Source organism: Primulina tabacum, chromosome 11 (assembly GCF_025594145.1).
Source record: "Primulina tabacum isolate GXHZ01 chromosome 11, ASM2559414v2, whole genome shotgun sequence".
NCBI lineage: Eukaryota > Viridiplantae > Streptophyta > Magnoliopsida > Lamiales > Gesneriaceae > Primulina > Primulina tabacum.
The window spans coordinates 33,495,756-33,514,747 of NC_134560.1; the positions used below are offsets into that span (position 1 = coordinate 33,495,756).

The 18,992-nt window shown below is 34.7% G+C and overlaps 1 protein-coding gene and 1 long non-coding RNA gene across 2 annotated transcripts; both read right to left on the reverse strand.

The window, feature by feature from the left end:
* Positions 1-8,297: 8,297 nt before the first annotated feature.
* Positions 8,298-9,093, reverse strand: LOC142519664 (uncharacterized). The gene is made up of 3 exons (XR_012813794.1): positions 8,906-9,093; positions 8,595-8,810; positions 8,298-8,393 (listed from the first exon to the last, which is right to left on the reverse strand). It is a non-coding gene; the product is annotated as an uncharacterized LOC142519664 (long non-coding RNA).
* Positions 9,094-11,458: 2,365 nt separating this feature from the next.
* Positions 11,459-17,008, reverse strand: LOC142517885 (uncharacterized). The gene is given in 11 exon segments (XM_075620383.1): positions 11,459-11,807; positions 11,809-11,943; positions 12,175-12,246; positions 12,349-12,435; positions 12,604-12,759; positions 13,300-13,398; positions 13,506-13,586; positions 13,770-14,221; positions 14,323-14,452; positions 15,042-15,934; positions 16,595-17,008. Coding segments are annotated over 10 exon segments (2,205 nt in total). The 5' UTR covers positions 15,864-15,934; positions 16,595-17,008; the 3' UTR covers positions 11,459-11,636.
* Between the last annotated feature and the right edge of the window lie 1,984 nt (positions 17,009-18,992).

The following is an 18,992-nucleotide window of genomic DNA, read 5'->3' on the forward strand; positions in this document are numbered from 1 at the left end:
TGATCCCGAATAATATCAGCCAATCACAATTCCTAAAAGGTAGTTTCCAATTGCATCACAATGCAACCCTCTACGTAAACTTTTGTCTCACGTTTGATTAGGACCCAATAATATGACGTCGTTCATCTTCACGTGTCAAGCCTTACCCATCGATGTTGAACCTTAATGGACGGTCGTCATGAGTTCCCCCAATAATATGAGCCGAAATCATGGGAGTTCCACGTAGTTCACATCACCATGTCAATGGATGTCACAGCTTTCCGGCACCCAGGGTCCCCCGAATAATATGAGCCGAGCCCCGAGTACGGGTAGCGTTCATCATGCACCCATTGTCGATGGAAGACATGAAAATTATAAACAAATTTATAATTCCCTTTTCGGGCTTGATATTAATTTTGAATCTTATTCAAAATGAGGGTTTTTAATTTTGAAAGGTCTCATCATTAATTTTATTTAAAAGCTCGCCATGTTTGATCGTATGTTTGCCGGATTCATGCAACTTTGTTATTATCATAATAATAACGCACATACTCATTATTTATAACATATCATGCATATATTATAAACAGTAAACAAAACAAGGATGATCAATCGCCCCAATACTAATGGCCCTTGTGAGCTAAACACGGGCCTAGGTCCAATCCTAGGGAAATGCATGGATGCAAATGCAACTATTACATTAGCTTCCAATATTTACATGTCTTCGATCTTCATAATCATCATGGCCACCATCTTCCAATCTTGATCATCCACTATACTAATATTTACAAATAAATATCCATGGCAAATAGGGATACATCTCATGGGGTGGGAACGGGCCATAAACCAAGCCCACTTTATAAATTGATAATTATTACAATCATTCAACACAAAATATCCTAGCATACACCTAGCAAATTGGGCTTGGGCTTTTGATCATCCTTCATGCACAATATCACATATCATACACCATCAATTAATTATCACAATAATTAACTGATCCAATATTATATATCTTGATCCAATCACTAACCGCCACGATTATAAACTAAATTAACAAAGTATACAAACACCTTTTGTCTACTTTCAAATTAATTTATTTATAACCGAATTTCTTGTAAATAACCATTTACTATAAATATTTAAAGTCCAACTCAAAATATTTATTTCATGAGAAAATATTTGCAACTTTTGTAATTTTAAACTTAAGGGCCCAAAAACTTATTTTTCACCAAAAACATTTTGACCCATTTAAAATTCACAAATATGTTCTGCGTATGTGTTCTTTGTGTATCTGATTCACAAATATGTTAGCCATCCAATGGCCCAACAACTCAAGGCCCATGACACTTTGATAATCCAAAACACTTTTTGAAACCCTAGTCGTCATCGCCGTCGCTAGAGCTCCGTCGTCGGATTCCGCAACAAAATTTTTTTTATTTTATTTTTAAAGGGGGTTTCGGGCAGCCCCTTGGGCTGCCCTTGCTGCCCGTTTCGGGCAGTCCCTCGGGTAGCTTGGGCTGCCCGAAATGGGCAGCAACAAGATGCCGAAATATGCCCCAAAAAGGCCTTGACATTGTTGCAAAATTTTGTTCTCATGCGGTTAGAAATCAATCTCAATATAATATCTTGTAATTGCTACACAAAATCGTAACTTTAGCTCGGATACCACTTGAAAGGGGATCGGTTACGGTGACCGTATGCGCAACGGAAGTTAAAAATTTTAAATTTTACAAGAAAATTTCGGTCACCTTGCATTGTGTGTAGCAAATACAATAAAACATCAAAATGACATACATAAGGTGTTTAGAAATAGTTACATATCAATCTTAAAAGATTGATGATGGCTCCAACTAAGGTGTAAACACCTTAGCTCTTGAATGGCAAGACAATCTTCAAGCTTCCCTTTGAGCCCACCTTGCTCAAATATTAAGCCCACCACCAACAAGCTAGAACCACTCTAATTTTGCACTAGAAAAATTAGAGCATTTTTCTTTTGAGAAGTGTTTTCTTTCCTTAACTATTGAAGAAGAAAAATGAGGAGAAAAACTTGGAGAGAATCCCTTTGCAATTTTCGGCCATGCCCTTCAAAAATAGGAGGAGAGAAGACTAGTCTTGGTTGTGGGAAAAGGTATGAATTCCAAAGGCATGCCATGCCTTGGATGTTGCAAAAGTTGTCTCCCAACTTTTCACCTCCCATGCATGCAAGTCTTATTTGATTTTTAACAATTAAAAATCCATGGACTTATTTTAATTATCTCAAACATATTTGAGACTAATTAAACATTACTTGAATTCACTCAAGTCACTAGTTGAATAATTATTTCTAATTGGGCTCTACAAGGCCCAATATTGTTTAACTAATCCAACACTTGAATTAATTTAATTATTTGGACTCTACTAGGTCCACTAGTGTTTAATTAATTCAACACTTGAATTAATTTAATTTAGTCCATAATAATGTTTATGAAAATCACAATTTTCAAATACGTTATTTATTTGGCCAACTTTTAATCCAGGAACACTTCCACAAATTAAAAGTCACATTTCTCTCATAGAAGTCATACTTCTATTTTATTTATGCTTATAAACTCATTTACAAGCCGTTCAACACATTGAACAATTTTACTTCTCAACGGGATCTAGAAAGCTAGTACTTGTGTGGCCCTCAATGGTTCACTGATACAACTAGCCGTGGGTTCACATCTCCATGTGATTCGGACTAAACATGTCCTTATATGAGCATACCCCAATTGCTCCATTCTTAATTATCAACTCTTTTGATAATAAGAACGTCAGAACTCAAGTCTGATAGTACCCAACGAATCATGTTAAACGCCTAGCAGCATCGCTTACATGATTCCCTAGGTATCAAATGATAGTGCCTGCAAGAACCATTCAATTATGGTTAGCGTACAGTACGGTCCCTTCAACTCATATATCCCGACCGATTCGACAACCATTGGTTTATCGAGAGTTGTCAATGAATCGATACTATGTGTCATGTCGTAGTTGCATCGATGGTGTAATCTATGAAACCCTTTTCATAATTACCACCATACTCTGATCAGAGATTTCAACCTACATACACACGAGAACACATAGGATATCCATACCCGAAGGTAAGCGGTGAATCCCCGACTACAATGCATCGACTCCTATATGTTTCGACAGAACACCCAACCTTGTCACCTGATGACCCCATGAGAGTCGGTAAACAAGTCAAAGTGTAATTCTAGCACATAGAGTCTCAATGTTGTCCCGGATCATAAGGACTAATGGTGTACAACCATAAACTAGGACTTTTGCACTCGATAAGTGAGAACCACTTGGAAAGTCCTTTATGGAGGGTTGTTCAGTGCATTCTACCAGGAGCACCTATCTGCATGCTCGGACATCACAATGTCCCCTACCAATGAAACATGGTACTCACATCGCAGATACTAGTCTCTAACTCGAGCGGCCTATATCCTTCTTAGCGGCGGCTGAATCGACTAGGAACTGTTTAGAATATACAGTATTCCAAATATGAGTTTCATGATACTCATCATATGAGCATCTCATATTCTTTCTACTATTTATATATTCAAGGACGTTATCTATGCAACTAGCATGGGTATACAGATAAAGAAGTGCCAAAATAATAATTTCAAATATTATTAAAATAAAGATCGTTTATACATAGAGTTTCATTGTGAACACTCGGCCAACATTTGGCTCGACGGGCACCTACTCTAACACAGAGAACCAAGACCCATACGTGGTGTCATATGACACTTAATTTGGGCATCAACTGTCCTTTGATGGGTTCTTCTGAGGTCAAGAAGAAGACTAAAAATCAGACGCTACTTGAAAGACATACCAAATGTTTTATTTTTGTTTATTTATTTAAATAAAATTTAGTTTTTGCATTGAGTTCTTATTTCTTATTGCTTGATCATATTTAATCCCTAAAAATATTTGTGCAAGGTGTGCATAATGGAAGAAATGAAAAATGGGTGGCCTTTGTAGAAGAAGATCGATGTCCATTGATAGTCTTCAAGCCCATTGCCTTACAATCAACCGAGGAGTCTTCTTATTTTTCTTTATTTTGTTTAATTTTTGTTCAATTATTATTTTCAATATTTTGCATTGTGTGATTAGTTTTATTGTTATATATATATATACATATATATATATATACACACATATATATATATATTCCCAATAAAAATTGTTGAAAAGTTCAAGCTAAAAATGATTGCAAGTGCACGATGTCATTTATAGTATATTGTATAAAAAAAAAATGTTGATCTGTATTACACGAATATTATTTTCAGTTATGTATTTCTTTAGCCAACGATATTGTGAATGGATTTGTTGACTACTAGATTGAAATAACTAAATGTTCAAGTATCAAATAAATTATGCAAATCAATATTAAAAATCAAGCAAGATGTTAAGTTGTTGGGAATCTCGGTTCACCTATCTCTCGTTATCTTCAATAATTAATCTCGACTGTTTTTCGTTTCCTTTGACAAGACTCCCCAAATCATTAACATAATTTCTCAATCTATGTTAAACTAATTCGATACGCTGAAACAATTAAATGTCTTTAATCATTTATCAAAGATGAATTGCATGCACGATCTATGGAATCTCCTAACTTTCGATCTATTAGACTATGGTTATCAACATGTATTCAATTTCATATATCTATGAAAATTATAAATCCACGGATTATATAATAGTTCTATTGCAAATCATTCGTTCGAACTCACTCACAATATGAAATATTATAAAAGTTAGCTAGACTTCGATAATTAAAGTAAAAGTGATAATATAATCAAGAACGAAACACAATCGAATATTAAATTAGTTCAAACAACCGTTCGGGTCGGATCCCCTTGAATCCAAAAAAGCACAAAGTTTAGCTGCTTGAATTCATAATAATAAATGCAACACACAATTAACTAAAAGTTCGTAAACTAAATAGACTAGCGTAGATGAAAAATGGTCGACACACTACTCGAAAATCCCGAGTCTTCAAGTTTCTTTTACTCCAGCTTTGTCACCTTGCGTGTAGCAGTTCCTCCTCTTCTCTAAAACTGATGTTTCTCCCCCAAAATACGTGTGCTAGGGTTTCTATGTAGGCATCATTTAGAAAACATGGAAGGAAATCAAGGGAATTTTTTTCTTTCTATATCGCGCTAGGGCGTGTGAAATTTTCCGCCCCAATGCGAGTCTTGAACAAAGATTTTTACCCGGACGTGCTAGGGCGGGGAAATTCTTCCGCCCCAGTGAGCCTGCCTCAATATTTTTTCATTCGGGCGTGCTAGGGCGGGGAAATTCTTCCGGCTCAGCGTGCTACCTCGGTTCCGATGCATTTTTCTTCATGTGCACGCTGAGGCGGACTTTTTGACCAGTCCTAGCGCGTTTCTCTCGACTTTCGTCTTCAATCCCTCGTTTTTCCTCAATATCCCACAAATCAACACACACACACATGCAAAACACTTATTAGACATAACAAATAAGACAACAACGAAATATAAATGAAATCTCACTAAACATGCATGAATGTTTCTCGAAATGACACAATAAAAATACGCAAGAACGATACTTATCAACCCCACACACTGACCTGCAAAATATGTTGAACGATAGAACAAAACAAGAAGAAGCTCAACGGTGCGTTCATGGTTCTGATTTACCTCAGTGAAATTCCAACACATCCTTTGTGATAAACTGTGTCTTAAAATACTACTACTTTAATATTTGCGAAATTTTTTGAAAATTTCTTATTAAATAATTTATTATAAACATAAATTGTAAAATAAATAACAGTCATTACGCATACCAAAAAAAAGTTAAAATTAAAACTCCATCATTTTTAAATACCACAACCATAAAAATCCCAAGTTAAAACATCCACCATAATTTGAAAAGGTCGAACATAATATAAAAAGTTTCAATCTGCTAGTCGCCAAAACCAATGCAATAAAGTCAGAGTAAATAGTTTTAAAATGTGTATAATAACTCTTGTGAAATACAAGGTCATCGGGTTTGCAACCACTGACCCGACCCTGCTCACTGGTCACCACCTCCCGTCTCCTCAACTACATCATCTCCATAGATTAAGTATAGTGAGTCTAATGACTCAGCATGCATAAACCGTGAATAACAAGTAATACGTAATAAAATTCATGCAGTTTAAACATATCTCATACATAGCATAATATAAGCATAAATATGTATCATGCAACTTCGCTGCATAAACATTTTCATAAAAATCATATTTTCATGTTCATCATAGTAATCGTAATAGAAAATCATTTTGCGTAGAGTTTTGTTCAATGCAAGTAGCCCATAACATAAATCATTTGATCAAACTAACCACAGTACTAGGCCGACAGGGATCACCTCAGCCCTTGGACTGAATATCCATTCCCTAACATAACATAATTCCTCCGAAGAGGTTGGAGAGGTCCCAAAAACATTCTCTGGCTTCCAAACCCGTAACATAATTTGGCCACAAGACAAATCGCATACCTCAAAAAATAAATATTTTGCACGTCACACATAGTTACGAACATCGTTAAACTCGTTGAATCGTCCCTGGACATACTGATACCACATCCTAAAATAATACCCCAAAACAGCCCCTTAAAGTGCATTCGGACACGTACTACTCCCGAATTAAATAGAACCACTTAGGACGTACCAATCGACTCGAGACTCGACCCACACATAAAATACTTCCTAACCTAGTGCCCAAGGCCCTAAACCAGCATCGAACCATGCCCGAATCCCATACCATACACAACAAGCCATGAAGACACAAGCTGCACAAAGAGTGACGCTATGGCACTTACGTGTACCGTACAACTTCCTATCAATTTCAACTCGAACCAAGACGTAGACTCGACCCTTAGATATAACTTAAGACCCTGGTTCAGTCTGTTCCAGTCTATACACATGCACAACCCCTTATCCTCACAAAACCGCAAGCCCTAAGTCGCGCCCCTCTTTCATGCACGTAACCTATACTCACGGTTCCAGCAGCTTTGCCACCCAACCATACCCTAACCAACCCATACCAGGCCTATCCTGGGACTCTAAGACCCCGCCTAGACCCTAGCCATGAGCCCTGGTCCAGCCTACAACCAAAACCCGACGCCCATGCCGCGGCCCTGGCCTTATGCGCGTCCATGCACTCTATTCGTCAACTGAACCAGTTGACCAGTTTAAGCTCGGAAAAATATCCAGCAAGGTGAATTTGACCGTTGCAATATCAGAAACAATACAAAAATTTCCAAATGGTCATATTCTTGTGTCTAACATATATATCATTGTTGGGACCTATAAATACAACATCTTGAAGATCAAACAAAAGTTTTTGAAAATGATTCAAAGCATGGGCACTTAGCTGTGAGAATACATTTGAGATGTACATTGTAAAGGATAAATTCATCACATATATACAAGAGAGTTGAACTTCAATGTTTAGTTGAGTGAGTCTTCACACAAAGAAATTAAATATTGTGTTTGTAGTCTTGGTATAAGAGACGTTAAAAATTATATGGATTGTGAGGTTGCGGCGTACAATCGATGTGTGCTAGGAGTTTCAATTAGGCAAGAGATAAGTCCTAAGTTGAAATATGTTTGTACAATGTGTTGTATAAATCAAAGTCTTTTAGTGGATCCTTCAAAAGGGGAATAAGTGGTGACGTAGGAGCTGTTAATCTCCAAACATCCAAAACAAATTTATGCTTATTTATTTATTGCATTTCCTTATCATTTCCATTGTTTTTAAAGATGCATTGTTGAAGCATTTTATGCGTTCTTCAAATACAAAAATATTGCATGCCAAGTGTTTGATAAAATGCTTCAACCAAATTATTTTTACTCATTCAACTTGCATATATTTGAAATGCATTACAAAATATATAATCGGTTTCTACGAAGGATTATTTTGTGAGTTTTCGCTTGATTTGAAAACCAAACTCGATTTAATTAATCGGTGTTCAATATTTCAAGAACCGAGCCATTATAGCTCAATGATGATCTCACTAATCGATCATGTCTTAAATGTAAAACTTGAGAGAGGAAATTCATGGCGGAAGCAATAAAAATTTTTTAACAAAAAAACTAAATACACATGTATGTCAGAAATTGAAAATGTAGTAAAACAATTATTTAGCAAAATAATACTAATTGATCAAATATATTTTGATTCAATTATTTATTTTTATTTAAACCCACTGATAGTGGATAAAGGTGTGAAACATATATATTGCATCAACTATTTATTTGGATATAGTAGAATACCTTGATGAACAAAATCGGCAATGGTAGACACGTGCTAGTACTTCCACACTCGAAATTTGATGTCAAAGTATGAAAAGATATTGGCTCTGAGCGACATGTTTGTCGCACTGTAGTCGCATCAACAAATATCATGAACAATAGATGTGGAGCTTTTTTTAACTTGGTAGTTGTAGTAGTACTTGAGAATGAGAAATATTTAGGATGTTTTGTACAATACATCAAATTAAATAAATGATTGTTTTGCCAATAAAAGTATTGTTTGACATTACATTGTGGATATAAATCATAATATTATAGAAGATACTTACGATTTTCACCGATGTTATGAGTTGATTCTTGAATCATTGTAGTTGGTGCAACAAAATTACTATTACCAAGATTAGACTCATCTGAAATTGATGATCTCTCATTATCTTGTTTCCTTCGATAATTTGCACGATGGAGAGCCATTTCCATGCTCCTTGCATCCTCATTCATTTATCGTCGTCTGGTACGTTGGGCCAATCTCCAATTTATTTGTTGATCTGTTGAACAATATATGCATATTGTACGTGTGTTGTGCATTTAGCACACAATAAAAGTATCACTATGTAAATATTTTTTGAACTACGTATTAAACAATGCTAGTTTGAAGTAGAAATGGAGGAATTCAAATCCATTCTTCTAATTTGGTAATTTGATCGACGTTGAGAAAAGTAAGATTTTCATCGTTGTTGGGTCATAGAATGTATTTTTTCACGTTTGTTATGCGTTAACATTTGTCGCCTTTCAATGATGTAAGAGCTGAAGTAAGAATTTGTCTTGTCCTACATAAAATTATAGACCAATAGTTGTGCTCATGAAAATGAGAAAATAATAGTGAAATACATTTCAGGAAAATTTAAATGATTATTTTTGCATGTACGTACATGACATTGTCATCAACTATTTGAGGCTATATTTGACCTATATATTATCGTTTTTGTCTAAATATGAAAGATATAAAAAAATATATTATTAATGCTATTGTATTATGTTGATTGATCATGAATATAATTATTCTTAAAATAGAAACACATTTTTATTTTTTTATAATTTTCGACGACACAATATTAAAATGTTTACTTGAAATTTAGAATGAAAAAAATGACATATCTGTGGAGACCTTTGTCGTGATTTGCGACGTCATTTTGAATAGAAAACATGTTATCGACATTGTTGTTTGGTATGTGTTCTTCCCGAACCCATGGATTCCATTTTTCAATGTTTAGGTATATGCAAGAGAAATATATTATCATTCCATCAAAGTCAACCTAAAGCATCACCTAACATACTGAATTAAAAACCCACTGGCTAACTATTTAAAGAAATTTGAAAATTTTGACACAAAATATGATAAATTTATTGCAAGTTGTGAAAAAGTAGTAATAAATAAACAGTTAGAGAAGCAGAAGATTAAAGTACAAATATATTTTTTTAAAAAAATATGTAAACGACATATGCGAGGCACATCATGGAAAATGGTCCAAAATTCGGGTAGCTTTGACTTTACTCGTGTCTAATTAAAACAGAGATGACACGAAAAGTTAGTTACCATAAGTATCTCAAACTTAATAATATAACATATTATTATTATTATTGTAGTACACCGACACACGCGTTGTGTGCTTGAATAATATTTTTTTATAATTTATTTAATTTATATTTAAATGGTGAACAAAATGTAATTATAAAAAATAGTGAGGAATTATACTGTAATTTGACATATGATAAAAATAGGAAAAAAACTTAAGTAAGAATTGAACTTGAAACTTGATGCTTAAGAAACAAAGACTATATTAGCTTAGTTACAGATGACTTGAATTAAAATTTTAACACTTTATTAATATATATAATTATTAAAATAGATCATCACTTCAAAAGTTATTATTTTAAGTGTCTCAAACTATATAATATAATATAGATTAAAAGATATATATTTACAATTCCAAATATCATCAAATTTAATTCTATATTATCAAATACCGTTCAGTACACTTATATTGTGGGTTTCACACAAATTACTCACACTTGTCAAGAGAAAGGTTGAAGCTTTAGTTGCACGAGTCAAGAAATAGAGTAGGTGTTCTTGTTTGTAACGGATCATAAAAAGTGGGATGACAATTTTTGAGAAACCTAATAATTAATTGGAAAAAATTTTCCATTAATTTATCCGATTTAAATCATTAAATTTTCAAAGTTTAATTTCATTATACTAATTTTCAACTTTCATATTTTTGTCCAACTGGTAACATGACGCTAGAAAAATCAGCAATTTTCAGTCTCATTAACAGTTTTCAGTACCATGACAGTATTTTTCGGTGTCATACCAACGGTACATAGAAATAAAACTCAAAGCAAAAAAGAAAATTAAAATTAATGCGTCTTAACCAAAAATAAGTGGACCAAACCAAAATAGACAAATTAGTGGAAAAAAGTTATTTTTCCGAACTAATTTAACAAAGTTTTTTTACAGCTAATTGCTGATATACAAATTATCTCAACTTATTTTTTTAAGAACAACCTTATCTAAATTACAAAAAAGCATTACACAACGTAGTAAATTTTAAAAATAAATAAAAAATATTATATTTTGAAATATTTGTTCTAATTAATTTAAGGAAATATTAGAAAAATATTCTGTAAAAATTTTAGTTTCACTATGATTTCTAGATTAATTTTTACAAAAATCACCTAATAACAAAACCATTTAATTCATACGAATACCTATAGCTTTGCTTGCAGGTGCCAAGTGCTTTTCAGAGTTGAGCAGATTGATATTTGGCGATAGATTTAAGAAAAAAAATGAAAAAAATTAAAATAAATTCAATTTTCTTCGAACTTGAAAACTTTACGAGAAATATAACATGGATTGTAACTTGAATATGGCGAAGAACTAATCTAGTATCATTCTTGCTACAGTGGCATCGCTCAGAATCACGATATTGAGGCATCTTTTCATGTGAAAGATATGTCGTGTTTGACTCGAGTTTTAAAATAATTATAATATCGTCTATCAAATGTATCATTCGTCATCTCGTCCGACAGAGTAAGAAAATTTTGGAAGCAATCACCACTAGTGGTGGCATCCAATTTCATTTTTCACCAAAACTTGGGTTGATTTTCATAGGAGAATCATCCCCCAAATAGGATCTTGGGAAAACCCATTACTTTCAAGGATGAAATCTCAAGGGTTTAAATGTTCTCAATATACAGTTAGTTCGCAATAGTTAAATTACCCTTAGGCATTAAGTTTGGATCCCATATTTTGCTAACAAATATTTCTATTTTGTATCTGCAGGCAACCGCTTGCCACTAGGCTCTATATATGCTCACCTTTGCTTCTTTCCCTTCTTCCTCTTGTTATTATTGTTGCTACTGCTTCCACCGGCACCGTTGGGGCTAAATCCAGATGGGTTCTCGGATGTGGCGCCGGAGACATTTTCGAACATGCCACTTTGCATAGCATTTTGTAACCATTCGAAAAATTCCTCCTCGGATATTCGTCTCTTCTGTATGGGGTCCGGGAATCCCACCCCTTTGCCCTGAGTTAGTTCCCCTTGTGCGTCCATTTCTTGTAACCGCGTTGGTGTTCACTTGAAATGTGGGCTTGTGGGTATTGGCGGTACACCTCATTCCCTGAATCAATACGGAACAAAATGCTGAATAGAGATGAATCACATGAACTGAATAATAGTTCAAATATCATTAGTGAGCTTCCAAATTCGATTAGAACAGGGACGTGAATGAAAACACGCCCTCAAATTTGATAGATTTACAAGTTCTTTATTCCCGTTTAGAAACCATACACTTTAACGACACAGAAAAAGTGTGATATGTACCTTTTTACAGCCAATAGAAAATAGTTACCTGACAATGGTACCATTCAGTAGCATCATACACCTTTCCAGCAGCACATACATAAGCAGAGGGATTGTCTACCTGAGAATTTTAATATATAAGTTGATAGCAAGAAAAGAGAATTATTTTCTGGGCGTTGTTACTAAAAAATGCAGCATCAAAATCTCTTCTTTCAGTGCATACCTTCTGCAGCATTCCGAAGAACAAGGGCTGTGAAGACTGCTCGACCCATCCATCCCCATCTTTAGCTGGATGAAAATCTTGGCATTCCTTAAATCGAGTATAGCAGAACCAAAATCAGAATCCCCATAACAGATATCATCATTGACAAAAAGAAAAAGTCCATAACAAAAAGAAAGACCAAGTCTCTCTTCGAAGTTCGAACACTTTTCACCTTGAAACAGTTTTTATTTGACATTCAAAAGACGAGTGAAAAACCTGGCACCATCTTGCTCTGGATTTTAATTTCTTGGTATGAACCCAGATGTGGAAAAGGCCACATTTTTTGCATGCAATTCGTCTCGACTCTCCCATTGGGTCCTCATCATCTTCAGTACGCGCAAAGTTTGAGGTAAACAGGCCACGCCTTTTATTCTGAAAAAAAAAATTCAAAGATCAATCAAAGTAATAAGCTAGTAGCATTACTTATAGCCTATATTTAGTAAGCTGGACGACTATGTGTTAGGGACTTGGGTGTATTGAGCCTTAATGAACTGGGCCAACGTATACGTCTAGTTAGTAAGAGAATTCTAGAGGTATTAACTTGGGGAAATGGGGAAGGGAATATAAGAGGAAGTTGGTTTGAGTGGGGAAGGCAGTTTTTTCTTTGTCTTGAGTGTGTTACTAGCTTAGGCTAGGGAAAATACTAGCATTAGGGTAGGGTTTGTATACATAGTTTATCTTTGGGAATAGTTTACATTCTAATTGCAATATAATTCCATTTCTTTTCACACAAAATAGATATAAACCACCGAAGTAATAAATAGTAATTACAGTGTAACTGTAAGAATGCGAGAACTAGACATTCTTGGAGGATCCTAATCACCACAAAATATTTGATGTGCCAAGCAGTGAATAAATGGAGATTTCCAATAGAAGTTGCATGTGAATAAAAGCGAAGGGGAAAGCTCAAACCTCATGAGAAGCATTTTGAAATTTGCGGAAATAATTAAGCAGCTCTTCCCTTCTTAACTCATCATCATATTCTTTACGCTTGAAGGAATCGAGCAAAACCTAAGAAAAAAGTCGTACCCAAAATATTTATTAATCAGCATCATCAAAGCTCTGTATATAGAAAAATAGAACAGACAGATTAAAAGAATGGAGACAGAGAGAAATACCTCATAAGCATTCTGAAGTTTCTTGAAAGCTTCAGCAGACTTTTCATCACCCATATTTTTATCGGGATGAACAAGCATTGCCTGAACCAAAAAATGTAGTCAACTGAAAAACATTTGTATCAGTTATTAGCCTTTAAGCCTAACATATTCTAGTTCATCACTAATATACAGTAATACGCACATCATAACTGGTTAATACTCTAAACTGCTTACAAGATTATAATGATGAAAAACTATCACACACTACAGATATCTAGTATTTACCTTTTTCCTATATTCCTTCTTTATAGCCAAAACATCTATATTTTCAAATCGTGACAATCCCAATGCTGAGTAATGATCTGTACATTTCAGCAACCTTACAACTTCATCTTCCGATGTCATTTCAAAATCGGATCCACTGGTTGAAGGTACCCCTGGGCTACGATCAGGCGGACCAGTAGTATTGGTTTCGGAGTATGAAGCATGTTGGAACTCGTTCGGATGAAAGCTTGGTTGTCCTCGCATCCCGGTAGCCTGCTCTGGTGAGCTGTTTGGTGTTCTTTGCTCATTTATGATACTCCTCAGGAAAAATAGCAGAGCATCACTTGATATAAATGATAAGTTCATAGCCAAAACTAACCCCAGCCATCCAACATAAGTGAAGGCACAATACACGGAATACACAGTCATAATAAAAAGTGCGATCCGATCATGACTTAGTATGAATGCCAATCCTGCATTTTCATGATTCACCAATCTCAATTCTCAGTGTCATGATACTAAAAATCAGAAGCTTTCTAAAGAGAAATATACTGATAATTACGAAAACGGTCACCTCCAAGGAAGATGACAAGTCCTGTAGTCCAAAAGCTTCCATAAAACCACAGGATAACCGTTCCAACAATGCCGATAAAAACAACAGCGAGCATGAGGCCGAGAAATAATCCAGTAGCCGCAGCTACAGCCTGCAATAAAAATTTAAATAAGAAAGTTTACAACTTAAAAAAAATACTGCTTTATAATTAGAGAAATGTGGGGATGCTTTGCTAGGATATCTGGGGATGGAAATCAAGGTAAACATGATCGTAACAACAAGAAAAATCTGGCTTGAATATAAAAAACTCCATAAATAGTTAATTGCTTGATGAAAAATGGAAATTGCCCATAAACTTGGTGTTTCAATAAGACCAAGTGTATGAAAAACTACGGACGACGATAATGATGTCAGATATTTTAAATTGCATAGCTACCAAAAAAATATGTCTCTGAATTGTGGGGCCTCATAGGTAGCTACACAAGGTACCGGGTTACAGCCCAATAGTTACATTCCAAAGCAACAACATACATCACCGATGAGGTACGCCCTATGATTAGGGTAACTTATAGAGATGAAATGGAAGCGGAAGTTACACACAGATCATTCTCAGATACACATGAAATAATATATGTTGTACACAAGAGACAGCTTTAGAAGGTCAATTTTGAAATCACTTAGCTACACTATCGCATGACAAAAAGGCATACAATTACGAAGAAGGGGAGATCATGACTCACCAGTACCATCAGAAACTTGCCAATTCCAGCCATTGCAATTACTGAAAGTGCGCTACACCAAACAATTGAGAAAAATGATGTTGTCCCCATGCGCAGGAAGGAATCAAAGCCCCTTAATGTACAGTCCAACCAAACCATAAACAGGAGAAGTATTATCTTTCCAAAATGTTTAATCCACCTGAACACAACAGGTTGTGCATGCTGAATCTTCACTTGGACATGATCACGAGCTTTTAGGATATTAGCTTTAAGAATGACAAAAGAAGGCTTGCTCCTCTCTAACCATTCCGCAGATTTCCTTGCGACAGAAAAGACGACTGTCCTCAGAAATTTAAAAATGACTGTTTGGGGAAATTCCGCATTGTCCAGTCCACCATTCATATGGAGTCCATTAGGTAAGTTACCCGAACTATTCGTACCATTCGAATGGCAAATATCGTCAGGAGACATGTATTTGTCTCTTGTTTTTGAAGTATCCTCTATGTTTTCATCAGTCTTGCCTGCTTCAGTACTCTCTTTAGAAGGTAGACTTTGGTCTCTCACCGTCTCGTCTGCATCCTTTCTTTCTTTTCTTTGAGATTTCTTAGATTTTTTTTTACTTGTTTTCCCAAATTGTGTACGATCAGGGTCGTCGATGCTGTCCGTACAAGATTCTAAATGGCATTCATTTGTAGGTCCTTCGCCCAGAGTAACCTTTTCCCCTTTGGCGTCACCACTTTCTTCCGTTGTCAAAGGCACAGTTCCAGGACCTGAAACTGCTCTCTTATAATTTGTCGAGCGCTGATCAAACCCATTCCTTTGTTGGCTTCCCTTTTTAGCCATCACGTGCAGTCTGCTCTCTTATGGTAAATCAAGCTTCGCTCATGGATAATGTTGTGCTAACACGACCTGTCCTGAGACAAAAATAAAATTTTTATACATACAAAAAAGTAAGCTATAAAGAATAGCTGAAATAAATAATCGACCTAGCGTTCAGCCAAATATGTAAAACACGCGATTGCCAACCAAAATGATAACTTGTAGTAATTTCCCAACAGAAAATCGGGTGACGCCATGGACATAAAATATACAAGCCGATATTCATTGAGAAAAAAGGTTGAATAACTTTGATATCTGATCATAACTAATTACTGGAGCACGGGTAATGCTAAATCAAATGTACTTTGTAAGGGTTATGACAACACCACAAAGCGAACACTCAATCACTGACCATAACAAAAGAAAACAATTTTTCTACCAAGAATTGCACAAAATGCTGGTTCCTTGCTCATGAAGCAGTCCATGTTTTCTTCCAGATGTCACAATTAACCCAGAACAATTACGACAATGGTATTCAGAAATACATGGATAAAACTGATAAAATCATTTTGGTTGATTTTATAATTAGTTGTGATATCTAATATTCTAAATAACAGGCAAAGAGATCAAAATATTGATGAGACATCAAATCTGGAGAACAAACACAAAAACAATCAAATGTTAAGGCCTAAATCCACCTCAGTCACAAGGGTGTTAAAATCAGCCAATCGCAAACACCAAAATGGTTCATGTACCTCTCTTACGCCAACACATTTCATTACAGCAACAAAGATAAAACTTTCATAGTTCGCCAGCATGTGCAATATCCAGACAACTCATTATTTCCCCCTCAATTTACCATGTTCATCACATAAGTTCTTCGAATTTTCCATAGATATTAACGTCAACAAAATTTACTCCAGTGAAATTTCTTGGGCAGGCTTCAAGTTACAGCAGTAGACACGAAAAAAAGGAATGAATACACATAATTAATCTCAGTTTCAGAACTCCAAAACCCAAATATTTGGGGATTCTTCGAAATCCTAAAATCCTCAACAGCACCACCGATTGTTAAGCGACAAAATAACAAAAACTAAAACCCCATGAGCCTGAAGCTGTTATCAACCACGAAGTATTGAAAATCTAGGCGACATCAAACAAGGAAAATAATAGAAAGATTCAGAGAAAAAGAAAAACCCACCAACAGAAGATGAAGAAAATGGTCGCCACGAAATAGACGAAAGCAGGAGAATCATACGATGGGGAAAATAGGCCAAATCAATACACTTTTTACAGTGTCCAATGAGAAAAAACGCAACCCACGAGCAACCATAGGCAGAAGCCCTCCATCTCTCTAGAGAAATGGTTTCTCTCTCTTCCGGTTCTTGGTGGGACCCACGCAAAGACGAAAACCTCAGCAAACCCTCCAGCAAATCAGCCAGCCATCCAAAGATTTCCTTCAAAACCTAGCCACTACAATTTCTTGTGTTTTATTTTCTTCTCGTTCACCTTTCTGTCTCACTTATCCTAATTATCCATTCCAATGTATTGTAAGAGAACAGAATATATATCAATTATATGGTTATAAAATTCAATTATACCTTATATCATTCCGTCAGAGTAACAAATTTGATATCTTGATATATTGAATTTTCTTTATTAAAAAACTTTCCTCGCACTATTATATTTTGCGATAAAATCATAAAATGCTCTTATCGTTTGTCAAACAAATTGCAAAATGTTATTTTTTGAAAGAAAAAATATTCGGTTTGATTTAATTGGTTTTAATAAGAAAATTCGTTCAACTTCATTGATCGTAAAAAAAAATTCGGTCGATTCTATTATAATCCATTGCATGCACCTTAAAATATTGCACGGAAGAGTGGATGGCTAGGAGGAGCTTTGTCCTGTTGTATTCTCATGTATGACATTGTCACAACTTTTGATGTTTCAGACCTCATACAAAAGTCTACGCTGTAAAACCTTATAAAATTAATGTTCTTTTGTTTTAATATTCTTGATGCTCTCACTCAAAAAAAAAAAGATTCTGCTACATTTTCAAACTATATTCTGGTGTGAAGTAAATATTTTCAGCTACAGTTAGCGATAAAAAATGTGTTGTTTTTAGTTGAATAATGAGTTAATGTATATCCTTGACCCGTGAAAATAAATTTAATTCTATCTATGTGACTTGTTACGATAAGATAATATGTGATCCGTGACAAAAGAGTGAGTAATCGTAACACCAACCCTATCAATGGATGTAGTCTGAGATGAATATTCATGATACATTCACTTATACGACAAATCTTTTGGCTCAATTTTAATTTTCTCTGGTTTTGGATTGTTTTCATGTTCCACATGAAGGGGTGAAAGCGGTGTTGGGATGATTTTTCTTCTGGGAAAATGATAGGATCTTATCTTTTGGTATAAGGTTATGAGGTATTACAACAGCCAATAGTCGATTTTTAAAAAAATAAAAAAAAATCATTTATAAATAATCATTAATTTTTACAAATTATTTCATTTATACCAACACATTATTATATATCAACTCACTCCTAGAATATCTTTTCTACTATATTTATCATCTAAATTTTATTTTTAATATTTATTTCTATAATCTTATTTTTTTTTATCCGAATGGATGAAAATAACAGATAATTTTTTAGAAATTTTTGAAATCTCCAAACATGTCAGAAGAAAATTCCCAAAATTCAAAAATTTCACAAAATTATCAATATTCTCAATTTGATTGTTCTACACAATATTCACCTCAATTTCTAATTTTTCCGTTTATTCCACAATATAGTCTAAATTCCACGGGTTTTAGAAATTCTTTGAATCATTCGAATAACACCCCCAAGCTCCATAGCAAATGCTCGTTAGAATATTTCTAAAAATTCTAATTTCTACACATTTATAAACACGATAAACAATATGCGGAATGTTGGAAACTGAATTTCGGAAGTTTGACAAACTGAGCATTTAATAGATTGAACTAACTGATCAAGAAGACTGACAATAACTGATCTAATATACGCAAACTATCGGTTTCCTACAACTGAAGATTAATGCGAAGACAATCGAAGGCAAATGAACCAGCTGACTGAACTACGCAGACAAGTGACTAATCAGTTGGAAACTGATCAG